The following is a 23803-nucleotide window of genomic DNA, read 5'->3' on the forward strand; positions in this document are numbered from 1 at the left end:
TCATGCTTTGCAAGAAAATTTAGATTAAAAAGGGGGGGGGGATGGGACAAACAAAAAAGCAAACAAAAAACCCCACCAAAAATAGTGAAAATACTATGCTTTTATATTACATGCACTCTCTATAGTCTTCTCTCTAGAGGTAGATGGCTCTTTCCATCACAAGTCTATTGAAATTGCCTTCATTTTCAATATTTTCAATAAGCATGGTTGTGTGATTTCTCCAGCTCAGTTCAGTTTGTGCATGCACACAGAAGAGGCAAAAGGATTTGGGATTAGCAAAAAAGGAAAAAAATAGGAATTAGAAATAGAAAGGAATTAGAAAGCAGTGGACAGTGTGGGGTGAAATTAGCTAACCACCAGGGCAAGATCAGAAGGGTAGAAAAGTGAAGTCAGAGCATTTATTAAATGCATTTATCAAGTACCCATAATATACCATCACTGTGCCTGGAAAGAGAAAGACAGAAAAGGGAAACAATATGGACTTGCTTACATTTTCCTGGAGAAAACAATAGATTCATACATAATTATATGCAAGATAAATAAATGCGTAATGAATACAAAACTAAGAGATGAGAAAATAGAAAAAAGTTCAGTTTGGTTGGAACATAAGAGTTGGAAGTAGAATAATATTTAATGAGTCTGGAAGGATAGATTGGAGCCAAGTTGTGAAGGACTTTAAAAGTCAGAGAAGTTTTTATTTGATACTAAAGACAATAGAGAATCCCTGGAGCTTATTGATAGTTTATAGTGAAGTGATCGAATCTATGCTGTAGGAAAATCACTTTTGTAGATATGTAGAAAATTGTAGTGGGAATAGTTTTATTTCAGGGAACTCAGGGATGGTTTCTCAGACCTCTTTTTATCCTTTGGCTATCAAGCATGGGGCTTTACACATAGTAAGGACTTCACAAATTTATATTGAATAAATGAAAGATCAACCATGTTGGGTCTTGGGCAAATTTCTGCAATATTTGCAAAGACCAATGGTTTTGGAGAAAGTAATCAGCATTGCAGGGAAAAGGCACAGAGGATATCAATGAAAGGTTGTTCAGGTACTTAAGGTCTGAAGGTTCTGCTCCCAAATTAGGGGATGGATTCAAGCAAAAGTTTTCCTGGGGTCATCCAAGTTTGACGCAGCCCTAGGATAAGGCCAGTCTTACCTTATATCAGCTCAGCAAACATTTATATCTCTACCCTAAAACACTTCTGTAGGTGCTAGGCTTACAAAGACCAACCAAAGATTTCTGCTTCCAAGGAGCCTGCTTTCTAATGGATGGCAGCTTAGTATGTAGTGGAGAGGCCGTTAGACTTCGTGTCAGAGGATCTGGGTTCAGTCAATTAAGAAGCATCTATCTATTAGGTGTTCACTGTCATACAAGTACTGGGTATACAAATAAAGGCAAGACAGTCTCTACCCTTGGAGGTGGGGTTGGGGTGGAGAAGAGAACCGCGTGCTGCCTTGTGCATGTCATAGATTTAAATGTTGTTCCCAATCTGCCTTCCATCAAGTTTGGTCAGGAGTGCTGGGAGGCCTTGATTTTGTGGTTTCCAGATCAGGGTCAACCTTGTGACAAGAGAGAGGTTGAGAATGAAATGAAATGGTTTGATTGATTGCAAGAGACCTGTGGTAGGAAAAAGTACTTGGGCTGAACTACACTTTTCTTTTTGGGGGAGAGGAGAGATGAGGCAATTGGGGTTAAGTGATTTGCCCAGGGTCACATAGATAGTAAGTGCTAAGTGTATGAGGTCACATTTGAGCTCAGGCCTTCCTGATTTCAAAGTCTGTATTCTATCCTCTGTACCATCTAGTTACCCCTGCAGTAGACTTCTTATAAAAGTTCCCATAGCAACTCTCCTTGCAATCTAAACCCCCTGGCTTTTGCTTCCCTACTCATCTTTGGAATTTGTTGGTATTTGATAAATAAAACTGGATCCTCCATCTCTGCTTAACAGTTCCACAACTCGAGATTGTCTTTGTTCGGAACTATTTGAGAGCCTGTATTATACTACCAAGCCTAGTGGATGTGTCTTATGGTGGAATGAATTATGCAATATGACTGATGGGAGTCTCTTAGTTTTTCTCTGGCTTTTTGCATCCTGGTTTGTTTTTTCCAAAGGTTTAGTATCTCTTGCTGTGATTTGTGAAGGCCACTAGGTGGTAGTACAGTTCTTTGGGAGGACAGCATATTTAGGGAGCAGTCAGACTGCAGTTGTGAAACAGATGGAGCATCACTGAGAGGCTCAGACTGTGTGGGGAGGAGCCTCGGCTTTAAGGCATGTCATCTCTCCTCTTTAGTAGGAAGAGCTCGTGAGTCTCTAGAGGATTTATTCAGTAGCTGGACTAGCACAGAGATCTTTAGGGCTTGGAGCTAGGTTGGCAGCCTCTGGCTACTATGTGGGCTTGATCAGTCTGGGATAATCAGGCCACTTTCTGGGATGCATACATGATAGGGACCAAACATATATATATATAATCCTATTTGCAGTACTCTCATCCTTAGCCCCATATAAATTTTTCCTTTGGTCAGACAAAATTAGGTAGAATCACCCAGATGCCACAAATAGGCAGATCTATATATGTGTAAGATACTTCCCTTCCACCTGGGGATATCAGAGACATGTTTGAGAAACATCAAGATTTTAAATTCTAATTTTTATACCTGAAGTCAGCATTTACTGCCCTGCAGTGTGATATCATCTAGTGTGGGTGGGGCAGATGGCTCTCACTGTGATAGCTTAAATACTTAGTGATCATCTACATAAACACTTCATTTTACAAATAAAAACAAAGATTTCCTTTCCTTTTTTCCTCCACTAAAAGATAGCATACTTCAAGTCTCTTGCATCCCTTTTTAGACTAGTGTGGGATTCATACTGGGGGGATATTTTTGTTTTGTGTGTGTATTTATGTAAGCATGAATACATACATGAAAGTGTGTGTGTGTAGGGAAATAAACTATCATTAGAACATCATGTGTTTATATTGGGGAAGGATCAAGCAATAGCAACTATTCCTCTTTACTCTTTAGGGTAACCTCAAGAAATGCTACAATAAAATGGAGTCTTCTAGAATAGTTCCTTTTTTTCTTTTTTTCCCATTTAAATCTCTACCTTGTATTACACAAGGTTGGGAATAAACCTATCTTTTTGAGATTAGTACAAATAAAACAAACAAAAAGCAACCAAAGAATGTCTGTATCTTGTCTAGTATTTTAGAATTATGGCATTTGGAACTATAAGGCATCTGATTTATAGTCTTTTTATATCTTACTCTAACAGTTAAGATTGTTTTCGTTTTCCACTTTGGGGTCTCGCTAAATCATTTGTAGGCTCCCTTGCCAAGGTTGATTCTAAATTTTCCTTCTCAGTTGCAGCTGAACATGTCAGCTCTACCCCATTCTTATTTTCCTTTTCTTTATTTTATGTTATTTTCATCCATATTCCTCCCTCCTCCATATATTCATACATTCACACACACACACACACACACCCATTTTCCCCCTTCCCTTCCCTTCCCTTGTTTCTATCTGCTTTTTGCTTTCTGTTTGTGTTACTGAGGGCAGTGCTCCAATTACCTCATATTTGGAGAGAGGAAGCTGCAGCCAATCCGGTCTCTGTCTGCTTTTAGGTCAAGTGATTTCTGAACTGCAGTGAGATGCTTTGAATTTGTGTCTTGTTGCAGCTCTGAGCCTGTAAGATGGCTGTCTGAAATAGCGGCGGCTGGGAGAGTCTGGGAGAGAGAAAGGGAGGGAGTCAGAATCAGAGGGATTGTCACCAGAGTGTGTGGTTGGAAATGTACCACTAATCTGATGAAGCCGAAGTTGGGATTTTTCTGGGAGCCCAGGATCAGCTTCACTGCATTGTTGCCGAGATTTGGTAAAAGGAGGATATGGGTAATTCTCTGGGATGTGTTAAGGAACCAAAGGACTCAGTGATTGTTCCAGGGAAAGCTCCCATATCTCCTAAGAAGAGAGCTCGGTTCAAAAGGAAGTGGAGAGGGAAAAAGCCCTCCCCAACAGAGGCTTTTCTTAAGGAGGAGCTCTCGGAAGGGACTGAAGCAGTTGAAGAGAATGAACCACCAAAGAAGTTGAGAACAAGTGTGAATCTCTCCCATGGGGAAGAAAAGGAAATTGTGGAGAGGCCTCCCCAGGATATTGCTCTTCTCAGAGACCTGGTCCCCAGCCTTGGGACTGGAGACCAAGGGCTGATTGTACAGGTGAAAGAAAAGTTTCAAGGGGAAATCCAGACAGCTCAATTATTGGTAAATGATGGGCCATCAGGAGCTGGAAGGATGAGGGATTCCCTTGAAGAGGGGACAACTGTCATTGCTCACCTTTTTGATAACCCAGCAGAGAGGAACTGTGAGAAGTCAGTGAGCCGGCTGGTGGCATTTCAGAGGACAGCATCCTGCAGCAGCAGGGCTGTACTACTGCCTTTGCAAAAGGAAACTGCAATTGATAAAGAGAATACTCAGCTTGGGTTCAGAATGAACACTTTGCCCAGGACAGACCATCCTACAGTCCCAGGAACTAGGGGCATGCCATCAGACGATCAGACTCTGGAGGGACAAACACAGAGCATTTCAGGTACTGCCTGGATAGGTTCCTGGTCTGCAGAGCCTGAGACAGCTTCAGAATTGTCCTCTCCTTCACCCTTGGTGGAGCAGCTAGAAAGACGCAGATTTGATAAACCTCCGAGGGTATCTTCATCATCTCCTAGAAAACTTGCTCCCATGGGGCAAGAAACCTACCTTGGCACCAAGATACCTACTTCCCAGAGTGACTTATCTGTTAGTGTCCTTACTACAAGTGGTATTCTGCCCTCCTCTTCTGGCTATGGCAGCGATGGGCCCCACTGGAAAGGGCTCCAACTGAAAGATGCTGAGCCTAGCAAAAGTTCCACTTCGCTCTCTGAAGAGGATGGTGTCCTGTCTTTGGAAGCCGGCCATATGCTGTCGTGGGGTCCCAAGGAGGTGGGTGGGTATGCTGAAGAAATGGTTAAGCTATTCTTCTGGTTCTGAGTCCTCTTGATGTGAGATTAGGGTGAAGAACAGGGAAGCCCATCCATCTTCTCCAACATGAAATTAAACTGAGTCTTATAGTGTAAAGTCAGCGACCCATTTGGACCTGACAAGCTGAATCTATTTTGGGTTTCCCTTGGAGCTTGAAAACCAAGTATGTCTCTCTGGGTAAGCCCATGATTATGGGTAACTAATAAGCATTGTAAGTGTATGATGAGGATACCTGATGCTGTGCAGGGCTAGGGACTATTTATTCTCCGCTGGCCTCTTTCTCTGTTTCCCAGCAGCCAGAAGTTATGTCATAAGATATAAGATAATGGGGAGACTAGACTTTACTTTCTACAATTAGCATAATAGAGATGAAGGGTGTCTGAAGGGATGAGGGGCTGTGGAGGAAATAGGGATGAAAGGGAGAAGCTTCTTTCCTATAGTTATTCTTACCTGGAGAGATGTATTCACTGTGCTTTATTTCCTGCAGGGGCTTATAAATGGCAATTCTTTCTGTTGGTTCAGCTCCATCTTTCTAAACATGTTATATTTTCTTGGGTTTCATGACCCTCTATATTAGGAGAAGGGAGACAGAGTTCTCAGAAGCAGCTTGGTGATTCTAAGCATTGAACAGCCAGAAGAGGAAGGAATTGAATACTGACTTGGTTGCTTAGATCAGTGTGTTCTGGAATTTATAGTGATATAAATTGCTGACATCATTCAGTGCATGTCAGTCTGCATGAAAGGAGAAATGGGCATACATACTTGAAGAGCTTGAAAAGGAAAAGGACAGAGCCAAAAGGAGAAATCCTTGGCCATTGATAGCTAGGAAAACTTTGGGACAGAGCCATTTATAGGTTTCTCATATTACCTCATATTACCTCAAGAACTTGAGAAGCTATATGTATTTTTTAAGCAGAAAGCTACTTATTTGGGCCTTTCCTAGGGAGGCTAGAGAACCTTTCATTGGTATTTTGTTCTAGTGCTTTCTGTGGTGGGAATCTAGTGTGTGGTGTGAAAATTTATAGAGGCTGAAAACAAATGGTGGGAGAAAAATTATTGGAGAAAGACTGGCCTGTGACTAGATAATTGGTTCCTTGATGGATTTTAATCCACTTTATGATATGTTGGAAGTTGAGGAATGTTGAAGGATAGAGTGATGGTAGTGGTGGTGGTGGTGTGTGTGTGCGCATGTGTTTTGTATATCAGGTTACAAGAGGGGACTTTATTTTGGATAGGACAATTAGTGAAATAATTCAAGTTTTACTTAGCAGTTGATGTGATCTATTTTGTTTTGTTTCAGTAGAGGTAGTGTTAACAAAATATTCTTTGACAAGGTGAAATCCATGAATGAATTCTTAAAGTGGTTGGATAATGAAAGAAAGGACAGGAAGTTTGGAGGTTGCCTATATTGACTTTTGGAAAGAGATTCTAGAACTCGGCTTCTTAATTTCATAAGTGGATGTGGGAAAGGGATCGCAAAATTATAATTTATTGGCAGGATTTAATTTGTATATCTGTTTTGTATACTATATATCTGGGGTCACATAAAAATTTCTTGGGTGAAAAGAGGTAATAAGTAGAAAAAATTTAAGAAGCCCTTTTCTAGGTGATGATGGCTGGATAAGGGAGAGAGAAGTAGCCTGGCAAAGTTTTTATTTAAAGAGTACAATTGGTGTAGGACTTGTGATAGACATTTCATCTCCTGAAATAGAAGAGTTCATCTGACTGTAGAGGACCTTTGAGCAAAGGCAGTTTGGGTGTTTTTACATCATAAGAATTCATCACTTTTGCTTTTTTTGAGTATGTAAATCAAATTTGCCTAAGACATTTACTTGACAGTCAACCTATATTCCATCAGTGCCTCTTTTATTTATTCAATAACAGTTCATTTCTTTACTCTTTTAATACTTCTTTATTAAATAGTTACTGCATACAAAACCCTTCTAACGCACTGAAAAAGATATCACATAGTCTTTAGTTTCACTGAACTTATAGTTCTACTATTAGAGGCAAATATAAGATAAATAAGGCATACTTTAGGCTATGAAAAGTGACTAAGAAGAATGAAAATGTTATGGGTCAAGTGAGGAAAAAATTATTATTATTATTATTATTATGGCTGAGGCAGTTGGGGTTAAGTGACTTGCCCAGGGTCACACAGCTAGGAAGTGTTAAGTGTCTAAGGCCAGATTTGAACTGAGGTCCTCCTGACTTCAGAGCTGGTGCTCTATCCACTTTGCCACTTATCTGCCTTATTTTTAACTAGAAGAGATCGGAGAAGGTTGCAAGGAGGAGATGGCATCTAAGTAAGCTTTGAAGGGATGAGTAAGATTCCAATTATGGAGGAATAATACAGACATAGAAGATTGAGAGTGAAAGTGTGTATGGGAGAGGAGGGCAGGAAATTATTTTTGAAGGATAAAGTATAGAATGCAATCTGACTCCATGATTTCAGAACTTTATCTCTGGATCTTGTTTGCTTCCATGGGATTAGCCTAATTGGATAAATTAAGAGTTTAAAGTTTCTTGAAAGCTAAAGCTCCTGAGTCTCAGACCTGCAGAGATTTTATCAGTCTCCAAAACAACCTTCTTCTGAGAATTGTTGCTTGGTTTGTTCCTTAGCAGGAGATTACTTCCTAGAGTTGCTGTGAGGAGCCATGAGGTCAGGGTCAGTCAGCAGGCTGTCGGAGCAGTATGTTTTGATCCTGAAAAATCATATTGGTGTTTAAGTTAAGAATTAAGACTGGAGCAGCTGACTAGAACCTGAACCACCAGCTGATAAATGTGACAACAATAAGGAAGGACATATGGGTCAGGCAGGGAGCTGCTGTCTACACAGAGCAAATCCCAGCACCTTCCCAAGGAAACTTGTTTTGAATATTTCAGGAATTTAACTTACACAAGAAAGCAGTCACAAATTTCAGGATTGACATCTAACCTGGGAATGTCTTGAGTTCACCAAAGCCCCAATGCTTATCCCAGGGTATTTCTATGGGAATAGAGGATTCAATACCTGGGAAGGCAATTGGCTGTGGACATTGCGTCCTTCTGGTTAAAGAATGACTAAAACTTCTAAAACATGCCTAGGGAGCAAGTACATATATCCAGTGATGGAGACTTATGTGATGTGCACAGTCTCAGGGTATATTTTCTTTTAATAACTTGGTGAATCACGTGCTACAATTATGTTTATGCTAACAGATTCCAGCCTAGTCCTCTGCCTGGTGGGGCAGAGTTAATGCAGGTTATGTAGTAGTAGCTGGCAGAATGATTTTCAGAATGATAAACCTATCAGGCTTTGGAGAAGGAAATGAGCAACTGCATACTAATTATGGTTCCAATGCTGATCCTGCTGGTGGCTGTCTTCCTGTACCACTGTCTGGTTGTACTTTTTTTTTTTTTTTTTTTTTTGCCATTGTCATTCCCCATCCCATGCTGCTGCCATATTCTTGCTCTTAATCCCTTCTTTGTCATCAAAGTAAGTTGATGAAAACCCCCTTTACTTTCCACCATGAGTGGAAGAGTGTGGTATCTATCGACTTCCTTGGGCCCTGACAAATTAGCTACTGCTTCTTTGGGGATGTCTCTGGCTACCCCATGCTCTGGGCTTCATTCTTAATTATACCTGTACTTATAATAGGACAACTTGATGTGCTTGGAGAGAGATTAGTATGTTTTCCAGGCCCAACTCTTTCATTGTATAAGTATCTATAGTTTCCCTTCCCTTCCCTTCCCTATCTCTCTTTAGTAATGGCAGAGTTAAGGCTGACATTTCTACAGCACAATAAAGTAATTTTCTCTACTAATGTTCTACTTTGATGCCTCACAGTTCTCAGAGGCTGTGCCAGTAAATTGCAAACTCCAGTAAATTATAACAAGCTAGAAGACCATTGTAGTTGTTTTTCACCCTTCATGAACCCCAGTTAAGGTTTTCTGGGCAAAGATACTCGAGTGGTTTGTCATTTTCTTTTCAAACTCATTTTACAGAAGAGGAAACTGAGGCAAACAGAATTAAGTAACTGGCCTAGGGTCATACACCTAGTATCTGAGACAGGATTTGAATGGAAGAGGAATCTGCCTGACTCCAGTTCCAGCACTCTCTCCACTGTGCCGTCAGGCTGCCTACATATCTAATATACAAGAGCCAGTGTAGTTTAAATTCATAGAATTCTGAAGAATTCTAGATTGGCCACAGACTTAATGATAAGTTCTTCAGCCACAACAAGTTTTGAAGACTGTACCAAGTTACAAAGGGTTATTTGCACTCTGCAGGAGTGGGAGGAACATACATCTATGCAGAGGGAGATACCTGCCCTGGAAGTTATAGAGTATTATCTGTACTAGGATTATCTTAATTTAGAGAAGTGACTTGCTTAAGATCATACAGTAATAAATTCTGAAACTGGAATTTCAGCCTACGTCTCCTGACTGGCCTCTTTCATCTACAACTTGTTGTCTCATGTATAAGGAATTTATTTGATTTTAACCACAGGAAAAGTTTTATTTGTTATTTAGTAAATTTTTTAGTTAAAGGAAAGCAAAGTTAATTTTTTGAAGGATGGAGGCCTACTAGAGTGATTTATAACTTTGTTTCACAAAAGAAAGTTATACTGTTATATTTGCTCTAAACTTTTTTGGCATTGATGTTGTGTGGTGTAATGGATAGATAGGCCATCCCTGCTTCTGAGTCAGGATAATCTAGATTCTGGAACCACCTCTGATAAATGCTTGCTTATGTGATCCTGGGCAAAGCACTTAATCTCTTGAGTTGTCTCTTTAAGACTTGCAAGTTGTATGATAATGTTGATCTTCAGGGATATAGGAAATTTCCTCACCTGGATACTCTAAACTTTCTCAGGTAGTAAAAAGAGGTCCTGAGTGGACAACTTTACTTAACCCTCGCTGTATAGGTATACAAACCAAACATTTATTGATAATTATTTCATGATCCCCATATTTAGTTATATGACCCCATATGGGATTGCCAGTTTAAGAAGCTTTGCTCTATACCAATGAAACCATACTATTAATAGTACTAATAACGTTAATACTATTTAATATATTGGTTATAATACATAACTTCTATAGTATACAGTATATGATTAGTGTACAATATTGTGACATAATTTATTATAGCACATAGCATTTAACAAGTATTGTTAATAATCTTTTTCTTTCCATTTACATTGCTTTAGTCAGTGTGAATATATTTTTCTTATTTTGCTTACTTCATTTCTATTTGCATCATGATGTTCATCTCTTCTCATGCTTCTCCATACTCTTCATATTAATATTTCTTACTGAGCAGTAGCATTCTATCACATCTCTGTATCAGAGTCTAATACCAAATATTTGATTCATATTCTTTTCCCAATTTGGAGTGTCCATTTTCTTTGTTTATCCATCTTTTCAAGATTCAACTTAAGTTCTACTTCTTTTGAAATATTCTCTGACCATTATAGTAGGCATGAGTCACTTTCTGGTCTTTTAAAATCATGGAATATGAAAGAGAGCTTGAAAGGACCCTTAGGAATTGGTATATTGAAACAGAAAGGGGCATTAGAGTATAGAAAGTCAAAGAGGAAAGATGTTCTAAAACATAGCATTTGAAACATAAGAGCGGAAAAGTTCACAGAAAAATGGTTAGTTGTCCATAGTAATGTGGCATGTTAGTATCAGAACTGTTTTTGCAACACATAGCATTTATTATTCCTTTGGGCTGTTACTTGGATGTCATCTTATATTACTACTTAACTATTTTATCTTAGCTTCCCAATTATATTAGAAAAAAAAAAATGGTGTGTTTTCCTTTTTTTTCTGTCTTTCTTTTCTTTCTTTCTTTTTTTTTTTTTAATCTGCCTTAGTGCCCAGCACAGTGCTGTACACACAGAAAATATTCAAGAGTATTTGCTTTGTAAATGAATAAATCATTAGAAAAGCATCAAGGATCTGAAAATTAATAATAAGGGAGTCTTGGCAATTGTGGATCAGGAGAGGATCAAAATAGAGAGTTTTGGTCTTTGATGTGATTGAAGGGAAAATCCTTAGAGAGGCTTTCTTCAAACAGCTGCATTGTTAGAAACCAATCAGTTCTCTGGAATTGATGCTGAATTTCTGGTTGATTTTAGAGATCAATTTAGAAGCTTCTGCTCAGCCCAAGTAGGGGTGTTTGTGTGTATGGGGAGAAGAGAGACAGATACAAGAGGGTGGATGAAGCCAAATGAAATTACTCAGAAGATTAGTATGGGGCTGTTCTTCTAATTCCCTTGACAATCCCAATGACTGCCCCAGGATAGAATGAGTGTTCTTTGTGAGGGAGCAGAACAGCTGCATGTGTTAAATAACCTTGGAAAAAGTATTCTGAGGTATACAGGAAGATAGGAATGCTATGATTTATTCTCTGTTGGAAAATGTCATCAGAAAAGTAGGCTTTTGTTGGAATAGACCCTGGAATTTGTTATTATGGAAATCAGTGAAATACAAAAGTTCCTTTTACTTTTTTGGGTCCCTTTACCTCTGTTATCCTTCTGTTTTCAACTATACACAACCACATTTTACCTTCATATCTATGTTAAATGGCAAAAATTGGAAAGCACTAGGTTGTTTCTGCAGAGAGAGATGTTTAGTCACTAAAATGTGAAAATAGGAAAGCTGCCTGTCCTGTTGCTAAGCATGCTATAAATATATCCAAAGAGTTAGATATTCTATTGATATCAGAGCCCATACCATCTTTGTATAGGATCCATTGAAAGAAAATGGTATGCCAGATTCGTTATCATAAAAAGGAACTGGAATTTTATTTATTTGACAGGATTGCTGCCTGTGAAATACTTTGTTGTTTGGACATGGATTGCTTTTCCACAGAATGAAAGAAACATTAGATGTGAAGCCTAGAAAACTGGATCTGAGTGCCACTTGCAGTGTCCTTGATGTGTGACATTCGGGAAATCACCTCCCATCTCTGTGCCTTAGTTGCTTATCTTGTAAAATAAAGAAAAATAATCATTATATTACATATCTCAAGAGTTACCATGGGGAAAGCACTTTGAAAACAGTCAACACAAATTTAGTTAGCAGGGAACTCTTAGGTCTGGGAATGACAATTGATTTATAGATGGTCTATAACTTAGTCTTAGAGTATTGCTAAGTGACTCACCTATGGTTACCTAGGTACTTAAATGTTCAGACTAGGTCTTTCTGACTCTCCAAGTCCAGCGAGCATTATCAAAATGAAAGCTGTTCATATTGTGCATAAAACTAAATGACTATTAATCAATTCATCAGCAAGTCATGTTGGATAGAGTAGTGATATACAACAAATTCAAGTAGAAAAGGATCTTTGCAGGGAATATTGACTTTAAAAAACCTAAATTAACATAGTGTCTGTATTATTGGGTTTTCGGGTTTTTTGTTTTGTTTTGTTTTGTTTTAGCTAAACATTTTCCAGTTACATTTTAATCTGATTTAACTGCACTGGGGTGGGTATTGAGGAATAGTTGTAGGGTATTTGATCTCTCTAGTGTAGGAGATACAGAAGAAGCCCTTCATCAGACTAGAAGATCTCATAGAAACCTCTAATCTATTTTCCTACCCCATGTAGGACTGATCTCTCCAGAGCCTTCCTGATAGTCTTTGATCTTAGGCTCATTAGGCAGTCTATCCTGTTCTTGGGGAGCTCCTAGTTATTTATGTTGGTCTTTCTTTTAGAGACTTGGAATCTAGCTGGGAAACAAAACTACCAAACATGAAACAACAATTAATGATATAAAACAATATCTAAATTATGATTAAATTAAATTAGAGAAATTATGTGGCACAGTTTTAAGTGTTATAGAAGTCCAAAGGAGAGAGATCAGTAAAGAAGATTATGTATTTGCAAGAAAGCCTTTCATTTTTCTGCTGTGATTGCCCTACTAGAATTCTCATCTGAAATCCTATCAGTCCTCTTAGCCACAGATTCCCTTCCTTTCTTTTTCACTACCATATCCCTTCTTCCACATCCCAGACCCATCCTTCTATATTCTATTATCTTTGTCCTCTTTTTCTTCCCCCTTTTTTCTCCTCTTTTCTCCATCCACCGTCCTCTTTCCACTTGTATTTCTTTCTTTCACCTTCTCTGTTCTTCCCTTCTTCCCTTCTCCACCTTTTTCATTTTTCCTTCTTTCTTTGTCCCCAACTGTTTTAGCAAAAGAGTCTTTTGCTAAGAAGAAGAGGTCTTCTTTCTCCTATTTGAGAAAATAGGAAAAATATTTGAGATATTTGAGAAAAATATCATTCTGTATCTTATATTTGGGCAGATCTCTGACATCTACATCAGTGGTGAATCAGGAGACATGTCTGCAAAGGAAAAGCTGCTATTGTGGACTCAGAAAGTGACAGCTGGTTACACAGGAATCAAATGCACTAACTTTTCCTCATGCTGGAGTGATGGGAAGATGTTCAATGCACTTATTCATCGATACAGGTATATGAGTGGGAACACCACATTGGGATCAGGGTAGTTTCTGTCTCTTCTTTGTTGTTTTTGTTTTGTTTTGTTTGATTAGGCACTTGGGGTTAAATGAGATACCCAGGGTCACACAGCTAATATGTATTAAGTATCTGAGGCTGGATCTGAACCCAAGTCCTCCTGATTTCAGGGCTGGTACTCTACCCACTATGCCATCTCGCTGCCCCTGTTATTGTTATTTTTCTAAAAGCTTTGAACTAGAAGGGAGTTTAGAGATAGATCATCTAGTCTCATTTTACCTCAGTGATATTCTGTGCTATTCCATTTTGTGGTATTCTTCACAGTCTCTTCTTGAACATGATAAGATAAAATGCCCCTTTTGAGGCAGCTCATCCTTCCTGTTGGATGGTTCTCTTATTGTTAGTTCCTTCCTTTGCAAATTAGGAAACATCAGATAAAAGAGTACTGGATTTGGAGTAGGCGGACCTGTGTTTCAGTCCCAACTTTACTACTTACTAAGCTCTCTGACCTTGAGTCAAGTCCCTTTATTTTTGAGAGATTGTTTTTTCTTGTAAAAGAAAAGAGTAGGTTAGATGATCCCTATAAATCCCTTTCATCTTTAAATTACATAAGCCAAAATCTATCTGCTATAACTCCTTTTCTTGGCCTACACCAGGAAAACAGGACTCTTGTATATCCTTGAACAGGAGAATTATTGAGCGTAATTCTCTTAGGTGCCATAAACATGTGCATATCACCACATTGTTCAGTTCAGGTGCTTTTCCCTGCCTTCTTCAATCCAAAACCTTAAGATCTATAGCATTAGCATGGTAATATGATATCTCAATGTATAGTTATAAAGGGGAGCAATACTTTTCCAGTTTTTCCTTTTGACCTCCACTCCTTATCCTTCAGTAATTTAGCCCTTTTTAGTGTTTAGAAAGCTTCCTTTGCTGGTTAGAAAGGTTATGTGGAACATCTTCCAGTATTTTCTTTGTTAACATTTTACAGGCCAGACTTGGTGGATATGGAGAGAGTACAGATCCAGAGCAATCGAGAGAATTTGGAACAGGCCTTTGAAGTGGCAGAAAGACTTGGAGTCACCCGATTGTTGGATGCAGAAGGTGAGAGGTGACAGAACTTATTTCAAGTTTAGGATATGTGGTCTGCATTTCCTTAGCCAGTAACTGCTCCTTTATCCTGGCTTAGGAGTCTTGTTTCTCCTCTCATTCAGATGTGGATGTACCCTCCCCAGATGAGAAATCTGTAATCACTTATGTATCTTCAATTTATGATGCCTTCCCCAAAGTCCCTGAAGGAGGTGAAGGAATTAGTGCTACGGTAAGAATGAATTTGCTCGCGACTTTTTCTAGATGGAAGAAGTTTGGGAGTTATGAGTGAATAGAACCACATTTTGTCAGTAGACACTTTTACATTGTATCTTGACTTTGCCTGCCAACTAGCATCTTCTTTGGATATGTTCTATGAAGAGAGATTCATGTTGGAGATTTGAGAGATCATGCCATCATCTTTAGCCCCATCTATTGGTATTGTTGGAAGCACAGTGTGGGTTGCAGCGTCCTTCCTTGCTGGGCAATGCTAAGAACCTAGAACATTTCTCCCCACCCATTTCACTGGGATTTGCTTGCTTTGGCTTGAGTTGAGACTGTGATATTTCTGTTTCAGATGCCTACTTGCTCAGACATGCTATGGGTTTTTTGTGATCATGGGATCTAAAGTTGGAAGATCATCTGTTTTATGGGTCTGGGCAGCTGAATCACAGTCAAAGGCACTTGGGCTATGACAGTTTCAATTGTGAACCTTTAAAAGTTAACAATTGGTGCCACCATGGATTCACTGAATTCAGAGAAGAAACAGCGTTACTTGGTGGTGAAGAAGGGATGTAATTGAGAGATTTTTTTCTCAAGGATTTTTGGAATACTGCCATTGATGGGCACTTGGTGTGGTTGTTCCCTTTCAATAGGAGGTGGATTCCAAGTGGCAAGAATACCAGAATCGTGTAGACTCCCTCATTCCCTGGATTAAACAACACACTATGCTGATGTCAGATAAATCATTCCCCCAGAATCCTGTTGAGTTAAAGGTAACACTTGGGCCTGAGATGGCATTTTTACAAAGCAGTCTCAATTAGTGAAGTCCAGATGGGATAACTGCTGACTCCTGGGTAAGCTGAAGTAAAGGACTAGGTCTGAAAGTATTTTGTGTTCTATTTCAGGCACTTTATAACCAGTACATACACTTTAAAGAAACTGAAATTCTTGCCAAGGAAAGAGAAAAAGGAAGAATTGAGGAATTGTACAAATTATTAGAGGTAAGGAAGTTTATTCCTCTGCTGACTATGTCTATGACTGTGTTCTTATTGCCTCTTTTCTCGCCTGATTTTTGCATTTTCTTTTTCCAACATAGCATTTATTTATCTAATACTGTCTGCCCTCAGAAAACAGACCTGGCTCTCAATCAATAAATCAGTAGTCATTTATTAAGTACTTATTGTATGTACACTAGGCATATATCAAGCCCTGGAGATATAAAACATAAAAACAGTCCCTACCTTCAATAAGCATGCATTCTAATAAGAGATACTATATGTCCTGAGATTTATAAATATTATCTATATATTCTGATATATCTGTATAGATGGCAGCTAAATGATACAGGATACTAGGCCTGGAATTAGGAAGACCCATATTCAAATTCAGCCTTAAACATTAACTATGGGATCCAGGGCAAATACTTAATACTGTTTCCTTCATTTTCCTCATCTGTAAATTGAGCTGGAGAAGAAAATAATACTTCAGTGTTTTTGCCAAATGGGATCATGAAGAGTCAGATTTGACTGAGACACCTAAATAAATCTATATAGACATATCTATGGATATGATATATAAATTTATCTATATGAAAGACCTACATACTCTAAAATAGAGCCCTAAATAGATAATGCCTTTTGTTAGGCTGTTAACCTCTCGAGGGTAGAAACTATTTTTGTATTTTCTTTGTATTTCCAGAGCTTAGTACATGTCTGGTATTAAGGTACTTATTATTGATTGATTAAAAGTCTGTTTGCAAGTCTTCTTCAGAATAAAGCTATGGAGCTAAAATCATTCTTTTTAAGAATTCTTCAGTTCAGTTTGGAACCTATCTGTATGTATCTCAAAATACTATCTGACTCGATATAATGCCTTTTGTTAGGCTGTTAACCTCTCGAGGGTAGAAACTATTTTTGTATTTTCTTTGTATTTCCAGAGCTTAGTACATGTCTGGTATTAAGGTACTTATTATTGATTGATTAAAAGTCTGTTTGCAAGTCTTCTTCAGAATAAAGCTATGGAGCTAAAATCATTCTTTTTAAGAATTCTTCAGTTCAGTTTGGAACCTATCTGTATGTATCTCAAAATACTATCTGACTCGATAGAAGGTCACTTTAGAGGGGATGGGATGAGTAGCTGAGAAGGAACCGAAAAGGCCTTCTTAGGAAAGTCTAAATAGAATCTGGGGAATCTGAGATTCAGAAGGCTGGAGGGACATGATAGCACTGGGGAGAGCCACCAAGACAAGATAGACCATTATGTGTAAGAAACAGTACTGGATCATGGAGTACATGGAGGAGGGTGAAATGTAAATAGATTAGGCAAGTAGGAGGGGTTGTCTGGCAAAGAGCTTTAAATGACAAACAAATAACTTTATTTCATCCTGGGGATATTAGAGATCCACTAGAGTTTAATGATCAGCTTAGAGGGAAGAGGAAGAAGTAAAATGGTCAAACCTGTGCTTTAGTAAAACCATTTTGGCAGATGAGTGGAGGATAGATTAAAATATGTATAGACTTAAGTAGAGAAACTAATTAGAAAGCTATTACAGTGGTCTAGACAAGAAGTTAGAAAGACCTAAATTGAAGTGGGTTATAGAGTGGAGAAAAAGAGATGTATATTGCAGAGAAAGAAATTGAGATTTGGTTTTTGATTGGGTTTGGGAGTGAGTGGAAAGAGGAGTACAGGACTACATGAAGTTTTTTAACTTGGTTCAATAAAGAAGTTCAAAATTCAGAATTATCTCTTTAAGCTGAATGAAAGATGGTGAAATCTTGACTGCATGTATTTTAGCATCATCTGTTCAAAGTAGCCAAAATTGTAGAATAAATGAATGAATTTAAGGCAGGAAAAAAACTAAATCTTTGCTGTGAGTGGACCATCTCAGAGAAGCTTGATGGGTAGTAGTACAAAGTCATTCTACATGTGTAGATAAGAAAGGTCTTCCTGTGCTGTCACATGGGAGCTAAAAGTAAGTGAATAAAGTGTTCTCCTAAGTATCTTAATGATCAGGATTGAAATTCTACCTCAGATACTTTTTGCTTAATTGTCCTGGTCAAGTCACTTAACTAACAGACTCTAATCTCAGTTTTCTATTCTGTAAAGTGAGGATAATATTTACTTTTGTACCTACCTCATTGTGTTGTGACAGGTTTCCTGTGATAGAATGGATGTTTACAGAAGATACATAAGATTATATGTTAATATACACAAACAGTTGTAAACCTTAATATGTTTCTGTCAGTGTAAATTGTTCTTATTATTTTTATATTCTTTTCTGAATTTGTTGCTAGGTATGGATTGAATTTGGTCGAATTAAGTTGCCTCAAGGCTATCATCCTAATGATGTGGAAGAAGAATGGGGAAAGCTAATCATTGAGATGCTTGAGCGAGAGAAGTTACTGAGGCCAGCAGTAGAAAGGTTGCTTTTATACTCAAAAGTAATCTGACATTTTTCTTCTTGGTAGTCTGGCTCATAGAGCGGAAGTCAATATGTTTATATTTTGCTTTAGATTGGAATTGCTGCTACAAATTGCCAACAAAATCCAGAATGGTGCTTTGAGCTGTGAAGAAAAACTGACACTAGCAAGGAACACGCTGCAAGCAGTGAGTTTTTGACAAGTATCCCATTCCTGCCTCCCCTCTGCTGTCTTCTCTGGTGTCTCTTGAAGTTAAAAAAAATGGGTCATTCTGGGGGTCCAAAATGGCAGTTATGATTCTTTCTTCCTTTCTGCTTTAGGATGCTGCTCACCTGGAATCAGGTCAGCCAGTGCAGTATGAGTCAGATGTCATCATGTACCTTCAAGAATGTGAAGGACTCATCAGGCAACTGCAGGTGGACCTCCAGATCCTTCGGGATGAAAACTACTACCAGCTAGAAGAGTTGGCTTTTAGGTGAGAATGGAAATTCAACTAAGCATGATTTCTAGAGACCCTATTATATGCTAGATCCTGGGACTATAATGATGAAATTTTTTTTTTCCTCAATAGTATTTTTTCTCCCAAACACATATAAAAATAATTTTCAACATTCACTTTTGAAAAATTTTGCGTTCCACATTTCTTTCTCCCTCCTTTCTCCCCAAGACATCAAGCTATCTGATACAGGTTATACATGCATAATCCTCTTAAACATATTTCCATATTTGTCATGAAATGTTGTTGTGCAAGAAATATCAGACAAAAAGAAAAAAGACCACAAGACAAAGGATATGAACAGACAATTCTCAGACGAAGAAATTGAAACTATCTATAGACATATGAAAATATGCTCCAAATCATTATTAATCAGAGAAATTCAAATTAAGACAATTCTGAGATACCACTATACACCTGTCAGATTGGCTAGAGTGACAGGGAAAGATAATGCGGAATGTTGGAGGGGATGTGGGAAAACAGGGACACTGATACATTGTTGGTGGAATTGTGAACACATCCAGCCATTCTGGAGAGCAATTTGGAACTAGGCTCAAGAAGTTATCAACCTGTGCAATACCCTTTGATCCAGCAGTGTTTCTACTGGGCTTATACCCCAAAAAGATACTAAAGAAGGGAAAGGGACCTGTATGTGCCAAAATGTTTGTGGCAGCCCTGTTTGTAGTGGCTAGAAGCTGGAAAATGAATGGATGCCCATCAATTGGAGAATGATTGGGTAAATTTTGGTATATGAATGTTATGGAATATTATTGTTCTGTAAGAAATGACCAGCAGGATGAATACAGAGAGGACTGGCGAGACTTACATGAACTGATGCTAAGTGAAATGAGCAGAACCAGGAGATCATTATATACCTCAACAATGATACTGTTTGAGGATGTATTCTGATGGAAGTGGATCTCTTCGATAAAGAGATCTAATTCAGTTTCAATTGATCAAAGATGGGCAGAAGCAGCTACACCCAAAGAAAGAACACTGGGAAATGAATATAAACTGCTTGCATTTTTGTTTTTCTCCCTGGATTATTTATACTTTCTGAATTCAATTCTCCCTGTGCAACAAGAAAACTGTTCAGTTCTGCACACATATATTGTATCTAGGATATACTGTAACCTATTCAACATGTAAAGGACTGCTTACCATCTGGGGGAGGGGGGTGGAGGGAGGGAGGGGAAAAATCGGAACAGAAGTGAATGCAAGGGATAATGCTGTAAAAAATTACCCTGGCATGAGATCTATCAATAAAAAGTTATTTAAAAAAAATTTTTTTTTTAAAAAAAGAAAAAAAGAAAAAAGACCACAAGAAAGAAAAAGCAAAAACAAACAAAAAAATCTTGCTATTACTGTATAATAGTGTTCTCCTGATTCTGCTCACTTCATTCAGCATCAGTTCATGTAAGCCTTTCCAGGCTTTTTCTGAAATTACCTGCTCATCATTTCTTAGAGAATAATAATATTCCATTACATTCAAATACCATAACTTATTCAGCCATTCCCCAACTGAGGGGCATCCACTCAGTTTCTAATTTCATGCTATTTTTAGAGCTGTTAAAAATATTTTTGCACATGTGGGTACCTTTTTCCTCTCTTATGATCTCTTTGAGGTACAGACTCAGTAAAAACTGCTGGATCAAAGGGTATGAACAGTTTGATAGCCCTTTGGGCATGGTTCCAAATTATTTTCCAGAACCACTGGATCATTTCACACAACTTCACCAACAATACATTAGTGTCCCAGTTTTCCCACATCCCCTCCAACTTTTATCATTATAAAGATGAAAATTAGAAAATTCCTTTAAGAAACTGAAGAGAATCAACTTGTGGGCAAATAAATAAATGAGATATAAAATAGATAAGGAATAATTGATAGAGAGAGGAGTACTAATAATTGGGAAAGTCAGGGAGACAGAAGTTGAACTAGGCTTGAAAAGGAAGCCTGGAATTTCATAAAGCAAAGGTGGGAAGTTAGAGCAGTCATAGCTTTGGGTACAGCCTGGACAAAAGCACAGAGAGGGGAGATGGAAGGTCATAGATAGGAATAGTAGGACTGGAAAGGAAGATTGAAATCACATTGTCATGAGTTTAAGTAGTGTGAAGTCATTTGAGGCAAAGAGCAAGGAATATGGTTAGACTTGTTCTCTCAGAATATTATTTTGTCAAGGTACATATGTGGCTCTTAGAATTAAATGCATGGAGATAATAGCTGAATCCATAAAAACTGCTGAGATCCCTAAGAAGAAGAAGATTGAGAAGAGATGAAAAGACCCATGCCAGAACTTGGTGTGGGGGGTGTGTGTATAAAAACATCTTATGGTGTTAGTCTTCAATTATTTTCTGGGGCTTATTTACTTGCAAACTGAGTGACAGAGCTTGGCCCTTTTTTGTTTTATGCTATTTAGGAATCCTCAAAAGAGACAAACCTTTGGCTTTTTCCTTTAAGTTTTAAAGTGAGATTAAAAAATTTTTTTTCTTATTAAAAAACCCATTAAGTAGCAATAAGACACATACATACATATTTATGTAGATATCCATGCACACATATTTACACATACATACATTCACACCAGTATGTGTATATCTATATGTGTAAAGCAGAAAAATGGTGGGCATGAAGTTCCTGAGTAAAAGTGACCTGCTCATCCTGTGAAATTAGGGGTCTATACAGTGATTTACTATTGAAGTATTACAAAATTTAGAACTTGAAGTGACATTAGATTTCATTTAGTCCAATCCTCTCTTTTTACTCCTGGGAAAATCTGAGACACAAGAGGAAACGCCTTGTTGGGTCACTCATTGAACTCTAGTATCTCCATAGATAGGCCAATGTTAACTTGATTCCCTTTTAACATGTTTTTGGTTTGCTCTCATTTCAACTCTGAGGTAAATAAAGATTATTAATATCACTACCTTATAATTTTATAATTCTTTTCTAAAACACTTTCATTTTTACAATTAAACACAATTCAAAAGTTCTATAAAAATTTATTAAATGTCCACAGTATATAAAGTTTTTGTCAGTCTATAGAAATGCAAAATTCTTACCACCAAGGAGTTTACCATTGATTGTTGACTTCTAGGTGGTGCATTGGACAGAGTGCTGGGAATGGAGTCAGAAAGACTTATCTTATTAGGTTCTAATCCAGCCTCCAGATTCAGCTTTACTAGTTATGTTACTTAACCCTTTTTGTCCCAGTTCTACTTCTGTAAAATGAACTGGAAAAGGAAATGGCAAACCATTTCATTATCTTCTGTTATCTTCTGCCAAGAAAATCCCAAATGGATACAACTGAAAAATGACTTAACAAATAATCTTTTTATTTTCATAATACCCCAGTAAAATGAATAAGCTAAAGATTACTAGAAAAAAGTAGGGTTGTATTGAAAAGTTCAGTTTTTTTTTTAACAGAGTTGACCAGTAAATTCTTAATTTACTTGTTCTTCCTCTTTTACTCTAGGATTATGCGTCTCCAGGATGAGCTGGTTACCTTGAGGCTAGAGTGCACAAATCTTTACCGAAAAGGACATTTTAATACACTTGAGTTTGTCCAGCCCTCTACTTTAACTACTACCCACCTGAAGACAGACCCTTTAACTAAGGGTACACATCCTCCTTCTACCTCTTGGTTCCGAAAGCCCATGACTCGTGCTGAACTGGTGTCTATCTCTTCATCTGAAGATGAAGGGAGTCTCCGGTTTGTTTATGAACTGCTCTCCTGGGTAGAAGAGATGCAGGTAGGTATATGTGACAGATATAACTGCTAGGCCAGCAATTCATCTGAGGTCATCCAACCTGAGACTCTGTTGTGGGCATTCTAATGCTTCTTTATTGCTGGGAGTCAGATAGTGCCTGTGAAATATCGTCTTTCTTTCCCTTTTCTACCTTTTCTAAGTCAATCCTTGAGGAACAGAGGACTTGCTCATAGCTGCATCCCAGTATAAAGCATTGTATGCCTTTTGAGTTTATTCCCTTTGAATAAGTATGGTCCAAATGGACACCTTTGGAAGAAGATGCAATGCCTGAGTTAATTAACTTCTTTATAAGAAATCTTTTCAGATTTTTTCATTGAAAGTTGAGAATGGTTCATGAGTTTCAATGGTGGGTTTAAGACCATAACTTGAATTTTTTGATGTTGCCCCTCTGATCCTGCTACTGTATTTTTGCTGAGCATTCCTACGCCCAGAAGAGGATACTTCATATGCAAATGGATTAGAATCTCCAAGAACAAGCAGCTCTTCCAAAGATTGCTTTATTTCAGTTGGATCCTTGTTGCTCCGGTGGAGGGGTGGGATCATTATAAATGTTATCTTTATATGTTTGCAGTGGAGCTTGGGTTGTGTGTCAAGATCTAATGAAAAGAAACCTCTAGACCAAAATGCTGAATTATATAAGCTAAGTGAGAGCCACTTCCTAGATGCCACAATCATAATCTGGTTCTCATGTAACCACAACAAAATAGACTTAAGCATTGGGTTTCCAAATTAGGAAGCATTCTAACTAAAGGCAATGGAATATGACTGTATGGTCTAAGATCTCCTGAGTGCCTCCATGCATTTATCAGCATTCTTTTCTTATGTGAATACTAACTGACCTCTCTGTTCTTTTCTTTAAAAACAAACAAACCACAAAACCCTTATTTAATGAATGTTTCATTAATAATCTTTTTTATAAAGGTCACATCCCATCCGTGCCCCTAAGCACCGTCTTCCTTCATAACAAGAAAGCACACATTGGGGCTAAACGGTTTACACCTTAGCCTTGTTTGACAGTACATACCTGTTCTGAACCTCTACTCCTACTTAAAGGAAGGAGGAAGAAGTTTCTTCTAGTCTCTTGAAGTTAAAGTTGGTGTCATGTTTGCTTTTCCAGATGAAATTGGAGCGAGCTGAATGGGGCAGTGACCTACCTAGTGTGGAGCTGCAGCTTGAGACTCAGCAGCACATCCATACCAGTGTAGAAGAACTGGGCTCAAGTGTCAAAGAGGCTAGGATGTATGAAGTAAGTGGTATCCTTGGCATACACTAGAATAGAGAGGTAAGAGGACATTTGTACACTACAGTTCATAGAATGCAGACTTT

The 23803-nt window shown here is 38.1% G+C and overlaps 1 protein-coding gene across 2 annotated transcripts in view; it reads left to right on the top strand.

Moving 5' to 3' along the window:
- MACF1 (microtubule actin crosslinking factor 1) overlaps positions 1-23803 on the top strand; it is a 401373-nt gene that overhangs the window by 181485 nt on the left and 196085 nt on the right. For both annotated transcript variants that reach the window (XM_051987753.1, XM_051987752.1), the window contains 10 exons: positions 13309-13475; positions 14472-14584; positions 14695-14801; positions 15445-15564; positions 15697-15792; positions 18085-18212; positions 18304-18397; positions 18531-18685; positions 22183-22459; positions 23595-23723. In XM_051987753.1, coding sequence (XP_051843713.1) covers positions 13309-13475; positions 14472-14584; positions 14695-14801; positions 15445-15564; positions 15697-15792; positions 18085-18212; positions 18304-18397; positions 18531-18685; positions 22183-22459; positions 23595-23723 — 1386 coding nt within the window. The remainder of the gene's footprint in view (positions 1-13308; positions 13476-14471; positions 14585-14694; positions 14802-15444; positions 15565-15696; positions 15793-18084; positions 18213-18303; positions 18398-18530; positions 18686-22182; positions 22460-23594; positions 23724-23803) is intronic.

Source organism: Antechinus flavipes, chromosome 3, assembly GCF_016432865.1.
Source record: "Antechinus flavipes isolate AdamAnt ecotype Samford, QLD, Australia chromosome 3, AdamAnt_v2, whole genome shotgun sequence".
NCBI classification, from domain to species: Eukaryota; Metazoa; Chordata; class Mammalia; order Dasyuromorphia; family Dasyuridae; genus Antechinus; species Antechinus flavipes.